This window comes from Oncorhynchus masou, unplaced genomic scaffold (assembly GCF_036934945.1).
Source record: "Oncorhynchus masou masou isolate Uvic2021 unplaced genomic scaffold, UVic_Omas_1.1 unplaced_scaffold_3795, whole genome shotgun sequence".
NCBI classification, from domain to species: Eukaryota; Metazoa; Chordata; class Actinopteri; order Salmoniformes; family Salmonidae; genus Oncorhynchus; species Oncorhynchus masou.
Window position 1 is genome coordinate 12,785 of NW_027010197.1, and position 17,216 is coordinate 30,000.

General features: G+C 51.9%; 1 protein-coding gene across 1 annotated transcript in view; it reads right to left on the reverse strand.

Annotated features, from left to right (window-relative positions):
• Positions 1-7,451: 7,451 nt before the first annotated feature.
• LOC135534676 (platelet-derived growth factor D-like) overlaps positions 7,452-17,216 on the reverse strand; it is a 12,418-nt gene continuing 2,653 nt past the window's right edge. The window contains exons 3-4 of the mRNA XM_064961592.1: positions 7,557-7,771; positions 7,452-7,487 (exon numbers count right to left, since the gene is read on the reverse strand). Coding sequence (XP_064817664.1) covers positions 7,452-7,487; positions 7,557-7,771 — 251 coding nt within the window. The remainder of the gene's footprint in view (positions 7,488-7,556; positions 7,772-17,216) is intronic.

The following is a 17,216-nucleotide window of genomic DNA, read 5'->3' on the forward strand; positions in this document are numbered from 1 at the left end:
TACAGTTACAGGTACAAGTACAGGTACAGATGCAGGTGCAGCTGCAGGTACAGGTGCAGGAACGGCTGCAGGTACCTACACAGCTGCAGGTGCAGGTACAGCTACAGGTACAGGTGCAGGTACAGCTGCAGGTACAAGAACAGGTACAGCTGCAGGTACAGGTGCAGGTACAGGTGCAGGCACAGGTGCAGATACAGGCGCAGCTGCAGGTACAGGCGCAGCTGCAGGTACAGGCGCAGCTGCAGGTACAGGCACAGCTGCAGGTACAGGCGCAGCTGCAGGTACAGGCACAGCTGCAGGTACAGGCGCAGCTGCAGGTACAGGCACAGCTGCAGTTACAGGCACAGCTGCAGGTACAGGTGCAGGCACAGCTGCAGGTACAAGTGCAGGCACAGCTGCAGTTACAGGTACAGCTGCAGGTACAGGTGCAGGCACAGCTGCAGGTACAAGTGCAGGCACAGCTGCAGGTACAAGTGCAGGCACAGCTGCAGGTACAGGTGCAGGCACAGCTGCAGGTACAAGTGCAGGCACAGCTGCAGGTACAAGTGCAGGCACAGCTGCAGTTACAGGCACAGCTGCAGGTACAGGTGCAGGCACAGCTGCAGGTACAAGTTCAGGTACAGCTGCAGGTACAGGTACAGGTGCAGGTACAAGTACAGGTACAGGTGCAGGCACAGCTGCAGGTACAGGTGCAGGCACAGCTGCAGGTACAGGTGCAGGCACAGCTGCAGGTACAGGTGCAGGCACAGCTGCAGGTACAAGTACAGGTACAGGTGCAGGCACAGTTGAAGGTACAAGTACAGGTACAGGTGCAGGCACAGCTACAGGTGCAGGTACAGGTATGGCTACGGGTCCAACTGCAGGTACAGGTACAGCTACAGTTACAGGCACAGCTGCAGGTACAGGTGCAGGCACAGCTGCAGGTACAAGTGCAGGCACAGCTGCAGTTACAGGTACAGCTGCAGGTACAGGTGCAGGCACAGCTGCAGGTACAAGTGCAGGCACAGCTGCAGGTACAAGTGCAGGCACAGCTGCAGGTACAGGTGCAGGCACAGCTGCAGGTACAAGTGCAGGCACAGCTGCAGGTACAAGTGCAGGCACAGCTGCAGTTACAGGCACAGCTGCAGTTACAGGTACAGCTGCAGGTACAGGTGCAGGCACAGCTGCAGGTACAAGTTCAGGTACAGCTGCAGGTACAGGTACAGGTGCAGGTACAAGTACAGGTACAGGTGCAGGCACAGCTGCAGGTACAGGTGCAGGCACAGCTGCAGGTACAGGTGCAGGCACAGCTGCAGGTACAGGTGCAGGCACAGCTGCAGGTACAAGTACAGGTACAGGTGCAGGCACAGTTGAAGGTACAAGTACAGGTACAGGTGCAGGCACAGCTACAGGTGCAGGTACAGGTATGGCTACGGGTCCAACTGCAGGTACAGGTACAGCTACAGGTACAGGTGCAGGTACAGGTACGGCTACGGGTACAACTGCAGGTACAGCTACAGGTACAGCTACAGGTACAGCTACAGGTGCAGGCACAGCTGCAGGTACAGCTACAGGTACAGCTACAGGTACAGGTGCAGGTACAGGTACGGCTGCAGGTACAGGCACAGCTGCAGTCACAGGCACAGCTGCAGGTACAGGCACAGCTGCAGGTACAGGCACAGCTGCAGGTACAGGCACAGCTGCAGGTACAGGTACAGCTGCAGGTACAGGTACAGCTGCAGGTACAGGTACAGCTGCAGGTACAGCTGCAGGTACAGGTACAGCTGCAGGTACAGGTACAGCTGCAGGTACAGGCACAGTTGCAGGTACAGGTATAGCTGCAGGTACAGGTACAGGCACAGCTGCAGGTACAGGTACAGGCACAGCTGCAGGTACAGCTGCAGGTACAAGTACAGGCACAGCTGCAGGTGCAGGCACAGCTGCAGGTACAAGTACAGGCACAGCTGCAGGTACAGGTACAGCTGCAGGTACAGGTACAGGCACAGCTGCAGGTACAGGTACAGGCACAGCTGCAGGTACAGCTGCAGGTACAAGTACAGGCACAGCTGCAGGTGCAGGCACAGCTGCAGGTACAGGTGCAGGCACAGCTGCAGGTACAGGTGCAGGCACAGCTGCAGGTACAGGTGCAGGCACAGCTGCAGGTACAAGTACAGGTACAGGTGCAGGCACAGTTGAAGGTACAAGTACAGGTACAGGTGCAGGCACAGCTACAGGTGCAGGTACAGGTACAGGTATGGCTACGGGTCCAACTGCAGGTACAGGTACAGCTACAGGTACAGGTGCAGGTACAGGTACGGCTACGGGTACAACTGCAGGTACAGCTACAGGTACAGATACAGGTACAGCTACAGGTGCAGGCACAGCTGCAGGTACAGCTACAGGTACAGCTACAGGTACAGGTGCAGGTACAGGTACGGCTGCAGGTACAGGCACAGCTGCAGTCACAGGCACAGCTGCAGGTACAGGCACAGCTGCAGGTACAGGCACAGCTGCAGGTACAGGCACAGCTGCAGGTACAGGTACAGCTGCAGGTACAGGTACAGCTGCAGGTACAGGTGCAGGTACAGGTACAGCTGCAGGTACAGGTACAGCTGCAGGTACAGGCACACTTGCAGGTACAGGTATAGCTGCAGGTACAGGTACAGGCACAGCTGCAGGTACAGGTACAGGCACAGCTGCAGGTACAGCTGCAGGTACAAGTACAGGCACAGCTGCAGGTGCAGGCACAGCTGCAGGTACAAGTACAGGCACAGCTGCAGGTACAGGTACAGCTGCAGGTACAGGTACAGGCACAGCTGCAGGTACAGGTACAGGCACAGCTGCAGGTACAGCTGCAGGTACAAGTACAGGCACAGCTGCAGGTGCAGGCACAGCTGCAGGTACAGGTGCAGGCACAGCTGCAGGTACAGGCCCAACTGCAGGTACAGGTACAGCTGCAGTTACAGGCACAGCTGCAGTTACAGGCACAGTTGCAGGTACAGGTACAGCTGCAGGTACAGGTACAGCTGCAGGTACAGGTACAGGTACAGCTGCAGGTACAGGCACAGCTGCAGGTACAGGTACAGGCACAGCTGCAGGTACAGGTACAGGCACAGCTGCAGGTACAGCTGCAGGTACAAGTACAGGCACAGCTGCAGGTGCAGGCACAGCTGCAGGTACAGGTGCAGGCACAGCTGCAGGTACAGGCACAACTGCAGGTACAGGTACAGGCACAGCTGCAGTTACAGGCACAGCTGCAGGTACAGGTACAGGCACAGCTGCAGGCACAGCTGCAGGTACAGGTACAGGTACAGCTGCAGGTACAGGTACAGGCACAGCTGCAGGTACAGGTACAGGCACAGCTGCAGGTACAGCTGCAGGTACAAGTACAGGCACAGCTGCAGGTGCAGGCACAGCTGCAGGTACAGGTGCAGGCACAGCTGCAGGTACAGGCACAACTGCAGGTACAGGTACAGGCACAGCTGCAGTTACAGGCACAGCTGCAGGTACATGTGCAGGTACAGCTGCAGGTACAGGTACAGCTGCAGGTACAGGCACAGCTGCAGGTACAGGCACAGCTGCAGGTACAGCTGCAGTTACAGGCACAGCTGCAGGTACAGGTGCAGGCACAGCTGCAGGTACAGGTACAGCTGCAGGTACAGGCACAGCTGCAGGTACAGGCACAGCTGCAGGTACAGGCACAGCTGCAGGTACAGCTGCAGGTACAGGTACAGCTGCAGGTACAGGCACAGCTGCAGGTACAGGTACAGCTGCAGGTACAGCTGCAGGTACAGCTGCAGGTACAGGCACAGCTGCAGGTACAGGTACAGTTACAGGTACAAGTACAGGTACAGTTGCAGGTGCAGCTGCAGGTACAGGTGCAGGAACGGCTGCAGGTACCTACACAGCTGCAGGTGCAGGTACAGCTACAGGTACAGGTGCAGGTGCAGGTACAGCTGCAGGTACAAGAACAGGTACAGCTGCAGGTACAGGTGCAGGTACAGGTGCAGGCACAGGTGCAGGTACAGGCACAGCTGCAGGTACAGGCGCAGCTGCAGGTACAGGCGCAGCTGCAGGTACAGGCACAGCTGCAGGTACAGGCGCAGCTGCAGGTACAGGCACAGCTGCAGGTACAGGCACAGCTGCAGTTACAGGCACAGGTACAGGCACAGCTGCAGGTACAGCTGCAGGTACAGGTGCAGGCACAGCTGCAGTTACAGGTACAGCTGCAGGTACAGGTGCAGGCACAGCTGCAGGTACAAGTGCAGGCACAGCTGCAGGTACAGGTGCAGGCACAGGTGCAGGCACAGCTGCAGGTACAAGTGCAGGCACAGCTGCAGTTACAGGCACAGCTGCAGTTACAGGCACAGCTGCAGTTACAGGTACAGCTGCAGGTACAGGTGCAGGCACAGCTGCAGGTACAAGTTCAGGTACAGCTGCAGGTACAGGTGCAGGTACAAGTACAGGTGCAGGCACAGCTGCAGGTACAGGTGCAGGCACAGCTGCAGGTACAGGTGCAGGCAAAGCTGCAGGTACAGGTGCAGGCACAGCTGCAGGTACAAGTACAGGTACATGTGCAGGCACAGTTGCAGGTACAAGTACAGGTACAGGTGCAGGCACAGCTACAGGTGCAGGTACAGGTATGGCTACGGGTCCAACTGCAGGTACAGGTACAGCTACAGGTACAGGTGCAGGTACAGGTACGGCTACGGGTACAACTGCAGGTACAGCTACAGGTACAGCTACAGGTACAGCTACAGGTGCAGGCACAGCTGCAGGTACAGCTACAGGTACAGCTACAGGTGCAGGTACAGGTACGGCTGCAGGTACAGGCACAGCTGCAGTTACAGGCACAGCTGCAGGTACAGCTACAGGTACAGCTACAGGTACAGGTACAGGTACGGCTACGGGTACAACTGCAGGTACAGCTACAGGTACAGCTACAGGTACAGGTGCAGGCACAGCTGCAGGTACAGGTACAGCTACAGGTACAGGTGCAGGTACGGCTGCAGGTACAGGCACAGCTGCAGTTACAGGCACAGCTGCAGGTACAGGTGCAGGCACAGCTGCAGGTACAGGTAAGGCTGCAGGTACAGGCACAGCTGCAGGTACAGGCACAGCTGCAGGTACAGGTACAGCTGCAGGTACAGGTACAGCTGCAGGTACAGGCACAGCTGCAGGTACAGCTGCAGGTACAGGCACAGCTGCAGGTACAGGTACAGGTGCAGGTGCAGCTGCAGGTACAGGTGCAGGAACGGCTGCAGGTACCTACACAGCTGCAGGTGCAGGTACAGCTACAGGTGCAGGTAGAGCTGCAGGTACAAGAACAGGTACAGCTGCAGGTGCAGGTACAGGTGCAGGCACAGGTGCAGGTACAGGCACAGCTGCAGGTAAAGGCGCAGCTGCAGGTACAGGCACAGCTGCAGGTACAGGTACAGGCACAGCTGCAGTTACAGGCACAGCTGCAGGTACAGGTGCAGGCACAGCTGCAGGTACAAGTGCAGGCACAGCTGCAGTTACAGGTACAGCTGCAGGTACAGGTGCAGGCACAGCTGCAGGTACAAGTGCAGGCACAGCTGCAGTTACAAGTGCAGGCACAGCTGCAGGTACAGGTGCAGGCACAGCTGCAGGTACAAGTGCAGGCACAGCTGCAGGTACAGGCACAGCTGCAGTTACAGGCACAGCTGCAGTTACAGGCACAGCTGCAGGTACAAGTGCAGGTACAGCTGCAGGTACAGGTGCAGGTACAAGTACAGGTACAGGTGCAGGCACAGCTGCAGGTACAAGTACAGGTACAGGTGCAGGCACAGCTGCAGGCACAGCTGCAGGTACAGGTGCAGGCACAGCTGCAGGTACAGGTGCAGGCACAGCTGCAGGTACAAGTACAGGTACAGGTGCAGGCACAGTTGCAGGTACAAGTACAGGTACAGGTGCAGGCACAGCTGCAGGTACAGGTACAGGTACAGGTGCAGGCACAGCTGCAGGTACAGGTACAGCTACAGGTACAGGTACAGCTACAGGTACAGCTACAGGTACAGCTACAGGTGCAGGTGCAGGTACAGGTACGGCTACGGGTACAACTGCAGGTACAGCTACAGGTACAGCTACAGGTACAGGTGCAGGCACAGCTGCAGGTACAGGTACAGCTACAGGTACAGGTACAGGTGCAGGTACAGGTACGGCTACGGGTCCAACTGCAGGTACAGGTACAGCTACAGGTACAGCTACAGGTACAGCTACAGGTGCAGGTACGGCTACGGGTACAACTGCAGGTACAGCTACAGGTACAGGTACAGGTGCAGGCACAGCTGCAGGTACAGGTACAGCTACAGGTACAGCTACAGGTGCAGGTACAGGTACGGCTACGGGTCCAACTGCAGGTACAGGTACAGCTACAGGTACAGCTACAGGTACAGCTACAGGTACAGGTGCAGGCACAGCTGCAGGTACAGGTACAGCTACAGGTACAGGTGCAGGTACAGGTACGGCTACGGGTCCAACTGCAGGTACAGCTACAGGTACAGCTACAGGTACAGGTACAACTGCAGGTACAGCTACAGGTACAGCTACAGGTACAGGTGCAGGCACAGCTGCAGGTACAGGTACAGCTACAGGTACAGCTACAGGTGCAGGTACAGGTACGGCTACGGGTCCAACTGCAGGTACAGGTACAGCTACAGGTACAGCTACAGGTACAGCTACAGGTACAGGTGCAGGTACAGGTGCAGGTACAGGTACAGGTACTGCTACGGGTACAACTGCACGTACAGCTACAGGTACAGCTACAGGTGCAGGTACAGGTACAGCTGTACCACAGCCATTCCTAATGCTACATAACATGGTGCGTGTACCTCGTGTAGTTTGTCACTGGTCTTGGCCGGGCTGCAGGTACAGGTACAGCTACAGGTACAGGTACAGCTACAGGTACAGGTACAGCGGTACCACAGCCATTCCTAATACTACATAACATGATGTGTGTACCTCGTGTAGTTTGTCACTGGTCTTGGCCGGGCTGCAGGTACAGGTACAGCTACAGGTACAGCTACAGGTACAGCGGTACCACAGCCATTCCTAATACTACATAACATGGTGCGTGTACCTCGTGTAGTTTGTCACTGGTCTTGGCCGGGCTGCAGGTACAGGTACGGCTACAGGTACAGCTACAGGTACAGGTACAGCGGTACCACAGCCATTCCTAATACTACATAACATGGTGCGTGTACCTCGTGTAGTTTGTCACTGGTCTTGGCCGGGCTGCAGGTACAGGTACGGCTACAGGTACAGGTACAGCGGTACCACAGCCATTCCTAATACTACATAACATGGTGCGTGTACCTTGTGTAGTTTGTCACTGGTCTTGGCCGGGCTGCAGGTACAGGTACGGCTACAGGTACAGCTACAGGTACAGGTACAGCGGTACCACAGCCATTCCTAATGCTACATAACATGGTGTGTGTACCTCGTGTAGTTTGTCACTGGTCTTGGCCGGGCTGCAGGTACAGGTACAGCTACAGGTACAGCTACAGGGACAGGGGTACCACAGCCATTCCTAATGCTACATAACATGGTGTGTGTACCTCGTGTAGTTTGTCACTGGTCTTGGCCGGGCTGCAGGTACAGCCGTTCCAGTTGTCCGTCCCACAGGCACAGTTCCCCCCACAGCGCTGCACCAGTAGGCATCGTGGGAAGAACACGGCGTTGGTGGCCCTCAGCTCCTCCCTCAGGTTGACAGAGTAGTTCCGAGGTGTACAGCTGTAGTGCTTCACATCATCATACAGACGGTCCAGGTCAACTATGAAGAGGAGGGGGTGGGGGGAAGAGAGAGAGAGGAACGGAGAGAGACGGAGGGAGAGAAGGAGGGCGAGAGAGGGGGGGGAGGGGGGAGAGGGAGAGAGGGACAGAGGGAGAGAGAGAGGAATGGAGGGAGAGAGAGAGGGACGGAGGGAGAGAGAGAGAGGGGTGGGAGGGAGAGAGAGGGAGGGGGGAGAGAGAGGGGAGAGAGGGAAGGAAGGGCGAGAGAGAGGGGGGAGAGAGAGGTGGAGAGAGGGGGAGGGAGGGAGGGGGAGGGGAGGGAAGGAAGGGAGAGAGAGAGGGGGTGGAGAGGGGGAGAGAAGGGAGGGAGGGGGAGGGAGAAGAAGGGGGAAGAACATCATTGATTGCTGATTGCAATTTGTATTCACAGTTAATACCTTTGAATTAACAGTCTTGACAACAATGTTTTATTTCAACTAAGTGAATGTAAATGAATTTAACTGAAAGTGAAGGGGAGAATAGAGGGGGGAGGATGGAAGGTGGGAGGGAATCTTAATGACATGGATAATCAAGACACTAATTGTTCAATATAAATTAATCTTGATTATAGTTTCATTTAAGTGGTTCAATTGATTAGCAGGTTTGGTGCTTTAACTGTATATAAAGTATATATTTTCTAGCACTGAGGCATTTTCAGCTGACAGACCAGACCAAGAATACATCAAAATAACAAGGAATATGGGAAGAACAGAGAAGAGATAGAGGGGTGTTTGTGTGTGTGTGTGTGTGTGTCATTAATCAGTTCATTATGGAGCTCCATGGTGGTTTGAGGGTTAATTCCGAAGGTAACCTATGAGATCACTTTGGGTTTTCACAGTAGGATTTCATCGTTTGACTTCAGTATTGAATATTTGTCCAGGGGGAGATCAAAATTTTGACGGTTAAGTTTAGGAATGAATTCCGAACGGTTCAGGTTTGTGATAGGATTAAAACAATCAAACAAACAAACGAGTGTCTAGCATTGGGTTTGAACACAGGACCCTCAGAGCAGGACCTTGCCGCTTCCAACAGCTTTCCCCGTCCACAACACCCTAGCAAGCCACAAGCCTACTTGATGGTAATAGCGCCCACCGCTGCCCCTAGTGGAGAGGTTTGAAGACATCTCCTGACGTCCTGCGTACCTGGACGGACGTGGCTATTGAGACGTCAGCTCTATGCTCCACAGATTGATGTTCTTAACGAGCTGACAGACCCTATACTGTCCTAATGCTGCATAACAGGGCAGGGGACGTGTGTGTGTGTGTGTGTGTAGGGGTGTCAGTGTTCTAGGAGAAGCAGTGTAATCTATGAAAGGCAGTGGTGTGGAACTCTGCTGTGATACTGGCTCTGAGAGAGCGCTCCAAACAGAATTTGTATGCCACTCCAACACTCCAGAGAAAATGAATAGTGTGTGTGTGTGTATAGATGCGTGTTTGTGAACACGTGTGTGTGCAGGTGGAAATTGTGTCTGTATGTATGTGTCTGTGTGTGTGTGTGTCTATGTGTGTGTCTGAATGTGTGAGTGTGTCAATGTGTGAGTCTGAATGTGTTAGTGTGTGTGTGTGTGTGTGTGTGTGTGTGTGTGTGTGTGTGTGTGTGTGTGTGTGTGTGTGTGTGTGTGTGTGTGTGTGTGTGTGTGTGTGTGCGTGCGTGTGTTTGTGCGTGTGTTTGTGTGAGTGTGTGTAGTGTCTGTCTGAGAGTCTGTCTGCAAGTGTGTGTGTGTCTGAATGTATGTGGCTGTGCCTGTCTGTCTTTCTGTCTGTGTGTGTGTCTATGTGTGTCTGAGTGTGTGTGTCTGAATGTGTAAGTGTGTGTGTGTGTGTCTGAATGTGTTGGTGTGTGTGTCTGTGTCTGTCTGTGTGAGTGTGTGTGTCTGTATGCGACTGTTTGTCTTTATGTGTGAGTGTGTGTCTATATGTGTGTCTGTGAGTTTGTCTGTGTGTGTGTGTGTGTGTCTGAATGTGTTGGTGTGTGTGTGTGTGTGTGTGTGTCTGAATGTGTAAGTGTGTGTGTGTGTGTGTCTGAATGTGTAAGTGTGTGTGTGTGTGTGTGTGTGTGTGTGTGTGTCTGAATGTGTGTGTGTGTGTGTGTGTGTGACTGAATGTGCAAGTGTCTGTGTGTATTGTGTGTCTGAATGTATGTGTGTATTGTGTGTGCGAGTGTGTGTGTGTCTTTGAATGTCTCTGTGTGTGTGTGTCTGTGTATGTGTGTGTCTGTATGCGTATCTGTCTGTGTTTCTGTGTGTGTGTGTGTGTCTGTGTCTTTATGTGTGTGAGTGTGAGTGTCTGAATGTGTGTGTGTGTGTGTGTCTGTGTCTTTATGTGTGTGAGTGTGAGTGCATGAATATGTGTGTGTGTGTCTGTATGTGTGTGTGAGTTTGTCTGTGTATGTATGTATGTATTTACAGTTGAAGTCGGAAGTTTACATACACTTAGGTTGGAGTCGTTAAAACTCGATGTTCAACCACTTTACACATTTCTTGGAAACAAGCTATAATTTTGGCGGTTAGGACACCTACTTCGTGCATAACACAAGTAATTCACATTATCACAATTCCAGTGGGTCAGAAGTTTACATACACTAAGTTGACTGTGCCTTTATACAGCTTGGAAAATTCCAGAAAATTATGTCATGGCTTTAGAAGCTTCTGATAGGCTAATTGACATCATTTGAGTCAATTGGAGGTGTACCTGTGGATGTATTTCAAGGCCTACCTTCAAACTCGGTAACTCTTTTCTTGACATCATGGGGAAATCAGCCAAGACCTCAGAAGAATAATTGTAGACCACCACAAGTCTGGTTCATCCTTGGGAGCAATACAATAGTACGTAAGTATAAACACCATGGGACCAAGCAGCCGTCATACCGCTCAGGAAGGAGACGCGTTCTGTCTCCTAGAGATTAATGTACTTTGGTGATAAAAGTGCAAATCAATCCCAGAACTACAGCAAAGGACCTGGTGCAGATGCTGGAGGAAACAGGTACAAAAGTATCTCGCACTTTTTAGAGAAATGTCCTCTGGAAACAAGAATAGAACTGTTTGGCCATAATGACCATCGTTATGTTTGGAGGAAAAAAGGGGAGGCTTGCAAGCCAAAGGACACCATCCCAACTGTAAAGCACAGTGGTGGCAGTATCATATTGTGTGGGGGTGCTTTGGTGCAGGAGGGACTGGTGCACTTCACAAAATAGATGGCATTATGAGGAAGAGAAATTATGTGGATATATTGAACGAACATCTCAAGACATCAGTCAGGAAGTTAAAGCTTGGTCACAAATGGGTCTTCCAAATGGACAATGACCCAAAGTTGTGGCAAAATTAAGGACAACAAAGTCAAGGTATTGGAGTTGCCATCACAAAGCCCTGATCTCAATCCTATAGAACATTTGTTGGCAGAACTGAAAACGCGTGCGAGAGCAAGGAGGCCTACAAACCTGACTCAGAAACACCAGCTCTGTCAGGAGGCCTACAAACCTGACTCAGAAACACCAGCTCTGTCAGGAGGCCTACAAACCTGACTCAGAAACACCAGCTCTGTCAGGAGGAATGGGGCCTACAAACCTGACTCAGAAACACCAGCTCTGTCAGGAGGAATGGGGCCTACAAACCTGACTCAGAAACACCAGCTCTGTCAGGAGGAATGGGGCCTACAAACCTGACTCAGAAACACCAGCTCTGTCAGGAGGAATGGGGCCTACAAACCTGACTCAGAAACACCAGCTCTGTCAGGAGGAATGGGCCAGAAATACCCTATTTATTGTGGGAAGGTTGTGGAATACCGAAACGTTTGACCCAAGTTCAAAAATATTAAAGGCAATGCTACCAAAAAGTAATTTGAGTGTATGTAAACTTCTGGGAATATGATGAAATAAATAACATCTGAAATAAATCATTCTCTACTATTATTCTGACATTTCACATTCTTAAAATAAAGTTTTGATCCTAACTGAGACGGGGAATTTTTACTAGTATTTGGCGAAGGTGTATGTAAACTTCCAACTTCAACTGTATGTGTGTGTGTGTGTCTGAATGTGTGTGTGTGTGTGTGTGTGTGTCTGAATGTGAGTGTGTGTAAGCAGGGTTACTGGGTTCGGTACACCAGGGAGAGATTGAGCTTTGCGTTCCTTGATTACATGGCTTGAGGAGAGGAATAAAGATTGTTTGTCCCCCAACACCTTCTTATTGAAAACAAAGGTGAGAGACGGGAGTGTGTGTGTATTTCTGTGTGTGTGTGTGTGTGTGTGTGTGTGTGTGCGTTAATGAAAACAAAGCTAGGTGCTGACTCGGGAACATTTCAGCTCTGCTGCACAGGTTGAATTTCCAATTAGAGTCTGATGTGGTATGGTCTATCAAAGACCTGCAGAAACCCTGCTAGTGCTGCAACACACACACACAAGCTGTATGGAGACACATCAACCCAACACACACACACACACAACAAAAACCTACAACTACAAACCCTGGACACACACAAGCTGTATGGAGACACATCAACCCAACACACACACACAACAAAAACCTACAACTACAAACCCTGGACACACACAAGCTGTATGGAGACACATCAACCCAACACACACACACACACAACAAAAACCTACAACTACAAACCCTGGACACACACACAAGCTGTATGGAGACACATCAACCCAACACACACGCACACCATCAACCCAACACACGCACACCATCAACCCAACACATGCACACATCAACCCAACACACATCAACCCAACACACACACACACACACACACGCACACCATCAACCCAACACACGCACACCATCAACCCAACACACGCACACCATCAACCCAACACATGCACACATCAACCCAACACACATCAACCCAACACACACACACGCACACCATCAACCCAACACACGCACACCATCAACCCAACACACGCACACATCAACCCAACACACACGTCAACCCTACACACACGCGTCAACCCTACACACGCGTCAACCCTACACACGCGTCAACCCTACACATGCGTCAACCCTACACACGCGTCAACCCTACACACGCGTCAACCCTACACACGCGTCAACCCTACACACGCGTCAACCCTACACACGCGTCAACCCTACACACGCGTCAACCCAACACGCGTCAACCCAACACACGCGTCAACCCCCACACACGCGTCAACCCCCACACACGCGTCAACCCCACACACGCGTCAACCCCCACACACGCGTCAACCCCCACACACGCGTCAACCCCCACACACGCGTCAACCCCCACACCGCGTCAACCCCCACACACGCGTCAACCCCCACACACGCGTCAACCCAACACACGCGTCAACCCTACACACGCGTCAACCCAACACACGCGTCAACCCAACACACGCGTCAACCCAACACACGCGTCAACCCTACACACGCGTCAACCCTACACACGCGTCAACCCAACACACGCGTCAACCCAACACACGCGTCAACCCTACACACGCGTCAACCCTACACACGCGTCAACCCTACACACGCGTCAACCCTACACACGCGTCAACCCTACACACGCGTCAACCCTACACACGCGTCAACCCAACACCGCGTCAACCCAACACACGCGTCAACCCTACACACGCGTCAACCCTACACACGCGTCAACCCTACACACGCGTCAACCCTACACACGCGTCAACCCAACACACGCGTCAACCCAACACACACGTCAACCCAACACACACGTCAACCCAACACACACGTCAACCCAACACACACGTCAACCCAACACACACGTCAACCCAACACACACCATCAACCCAACACACACATGAGCTGCTGACAGTAGTAGGAGTCTTATCCCAACTATTTACTCAGGAACAGGAGATCCCTCAGGTGGAGAGAGAGAAAGACGGAAAGAGCGAGCGAGGCAGGGAAAAGAGAGAGAGTGTGTGTGTGGAAAAAAAGAGAGGGAAGACGCAGAGGAGATGAAAGGAGGATGAAATAAAGGAGGGAAGAAAGAAGGGGGAAGAAGAGGGAGTAAATAATAAGGGATGAGGAAATCAAGTACAAGACGAGAGGAGAGGAGAGGGACAGTGTTGTGATGTGTCTGGTCCAGTCTAGTGAACACAGTCTCAGTGTTGTGATGTGTCTGGTCCAGTCTGTTTAACACAGTCTCAGTGTTGTGATGTGTCTGGTCCAGTCTGTTTAACACAGTCTCAGTGTTGTGATGTGTCTGGTCCAGTCTGGTGAACACAGTCTCAGTGTTGTGATGTGTCTGGTCCAGTCTGTTTAACACAGTCTCAGTGTTGTGATGTGTCTGGTCCAGTCTGTTTAACACAGTCTCAGTGTTGTGATGTGTCTGGTCCAGTCTGGTGAACACAGTCTCAGTGTTGTGATGTGTCTGGTCCAGTCTGTTTAACACAGTCTCAGTGTTGTGATGTGTCTGGTCCAGTCTGTTTAACACAGTCTCAGTGTTGTGATGTGTCTGGTCCAGTCTGGTGAACACAGTCTCAGTGTTGTGATGTGTCTGGTCCAGTCTGTTTAACACAGTCTCAGTGTTGTGATGTGTCTGGTCCAGTCTGTTTAACACAGTCTCAGTGTTGTGATGTGTCTGGTCCAGTCTGTTTAACACAGTCTCAGTGTTGTGATGTGTCTGGTCCAGTCTGTTTAACACAGTCTCAGTGTTGTGATGTGTCTGGTCCAGTCTGGTGAACACAGTCTCAGTGTTGTGATGTGTCTGGTCCAGTCTGTTTAACACAGTCTCAGTGTTGTGATGTGTCTGGTCCAGTCTGTTTAACACAGTCTCAGTGTTGTGATGTGTCTGGTCCAGTCTGGTGAACACAGTCTCAGTGTTGTGATGTGTCTGGTCCAGTCTGTTTAACACAGTCTCAGTGTTGTGATGTGTCTGGTCCAGTCTGTTTAACACAGTCTCAGTGTTGTGATGTGTCTGGTCCAGTCTAGTGAACACAGTCTCAGTGTTGTGATGTGTCTGGTCCAGTCTGTTTAACACAGTCTCAGTGTTGTGATGTGTCTGGTCCAGTCTGTTTAACACAGTCTCAGTGTTGTGATGTGTCTGGTCCAGTCTAGTGAACACAGTCTCAGTGTTGTGATGTGTCTGGTCCAGTCTGTTTAACACAGTCTCAGTGTTGTGATGTGTCTGGTCCAGTCTGTTTAACACAGTCTCAGTGTTGTGATGTGTCTGGTCCAGTCTGGTGAACACAGTCTCAGTGTTGTGATGTGTCTGGTCCAGTCTGTTTAACACAGTCTCAGTGTTGTGATGTGTCTGGTCCAGTCTGTTTAACACAGTCTCAGTGTTGTGATGTGTCTGGTCCAGTCTGTTTAACACAGTCTCAGTGTTGTGATGTGTCTGGTCCAGTCTGTTTAACACAGTCTCAGTGTTGTGATGTGTCTGGTCCAGTCTGGTGAACACAGTCTCAGTGTTGTGATGTGTCTGGTCCAGTCTGTTTAACACAGTCTCAGTGTTGTGATGTGTCTGGTCCAGTCTGTTTAACACAGTCTCAGTGTTGTGATGTGTCTGGTCCAGTCTGGTGAACACAGTCTCAGTGTTGTGATGTGTCTGGTCCAGTCTGTTTAACACAGTCTCAGTGTTGTGATGTGTCTGGTCCAGTCTGTTTAACACAGTCTCAGTGTTGTGATGATGTGTCTGGTCCAGTCTAGTGAACACAGTCTCAGTGTTGTGATGTGTCTGGTCCAGTCTGTTTAACACAGTCTCAGTGTTGTGATGTGTCTGGTCCAGTCTGTTTAACACAGTCTCAGTGTTGTGATGTGTCTGGTCCAGTCTAGTGAACACAGTCTCAGTGTTGTGATGTGTCTGGTCCAGTCTGTTTAACACAGTCTCAGTGTTGTGATGTGTCTGGTCCAGTCTGTTTAACACAGTCTCAGTGTTGTGATGTGTCTGGTCCAGTCTGGTGAACACAGTCTCAGTGTTGTGATGTGTCTGGTCCAGTCTGTTTAACACAGTCTCAGTGTTGTGATGTGTCTGGTCCAGTCTGTTTAACACAGTCTCAGTGTTGTGATGTGTCTGGTCCAGTCTGGTGAACACAGTCTCAGTGTTGTGATGTGTCTGGTCCAGTCTAGTGAACACAGTCTCAGTGTTGTGATGTGTCTGGTCCAGTCTGTTTAACACAGTCTCAGTGTTGTGATGTGTCTGGTCCAGTCTGTTTAACACAGTCTCAGTGTTGTGATGTGTCTGGTCCAGTCTGGTGAACACAGTCTCAGTGTTGTGATGTGTCTGGTCCAGTCTAGTGAACACACTCTCAGTGTTGTGATGTGTCTGGTCCAGTCTGTTTAACACAGTCTCAGTGTTGTGATGTGTCTGGTCCAGTCTGGTGAACACAGTCTCAGTGTTGTGATGTGTCTGGTCCAGTCTAGTGAACACAGTCTCAGTGTTGTGATGTGTCTGGTCCAGTCTGTTTAACACAGTCTCAGTGTTGTGATGTGTCTGGTCCAGTCTGTTTAACACAGTCTCAGTGTTGTGATGTGTCTGGTCCAGTCTGTTTAACACAGTCTCAGTGTTGTGATGTGTCTGGTCCAGTCTAGTGAACACACTCTCAGTGTTGTGATGTGTCTGGTCCAGTCTGTTTAACACAGTCTCAGTGTTGTGATGTGTCTGGTCCAGTCTGTTTAACACAGTCTCAGTGTTGTGATGTGTCTGGTCCAGTCTAGTGAACACACTCTCAGTGTTGTGATGTGTCTGGTCCAGTCTGGTGAACACAGTCTCAGTGTTGTGATGTGTCTGGTCCAGTCTAGTGAACACACTCTCAGTGTTGTGATGTGTCTGGTCCAGTCTGTTTAACACAGTCTCAGTGTTGTGATGTGTCTGGTCCAGTCTGTTTAACACAGTCTCAGTGTTGTGATGTGTCTGGTCCAGTCTGGTGAACACAGTCTCAGTGTTGTGATGTGTCTGGTCCAGTCTCAGAGTCACTGTGTATTTCTCTGAGAGGGAGGAAAGAGACACTCTCACCAATTAAAGCAAGCAGCAACAGAAACACAACCTCACCCCCCTCCCATCCTCTCACACCTTCCCCTCCACCACACTCACCCCCATCCCATCCTCACACACCTTCCCCTCCACCACACTCACCCCCATCCCATCCTCACACATCTTCCCCTCCACCACACTCACCCCCCTCCCATCCTCACATCTTCCCCTCCACCACACTCACCCCCTCCCATCCTCACACATCTTCCCCTCCACCACACTCACCCCCTCCCATCCTCTCACACCTTCCCCTCCACCACACTCACCCCCCTCCCATCCTCACACACCTTCCCCTCCACCACACTCACCCCCATCCCATCCTCACACACCTTCCCCTCCACCACACTCACCCCCATCCCATCCTCTCACACCTTCCCCTCCACCACACAAACACACCTCCCCCTCCACCACACAAACACACCTTCCCCTCCACCACACTCACCCCCATCCCATCCTCACACACCTTCCCCTCCACCACACTCA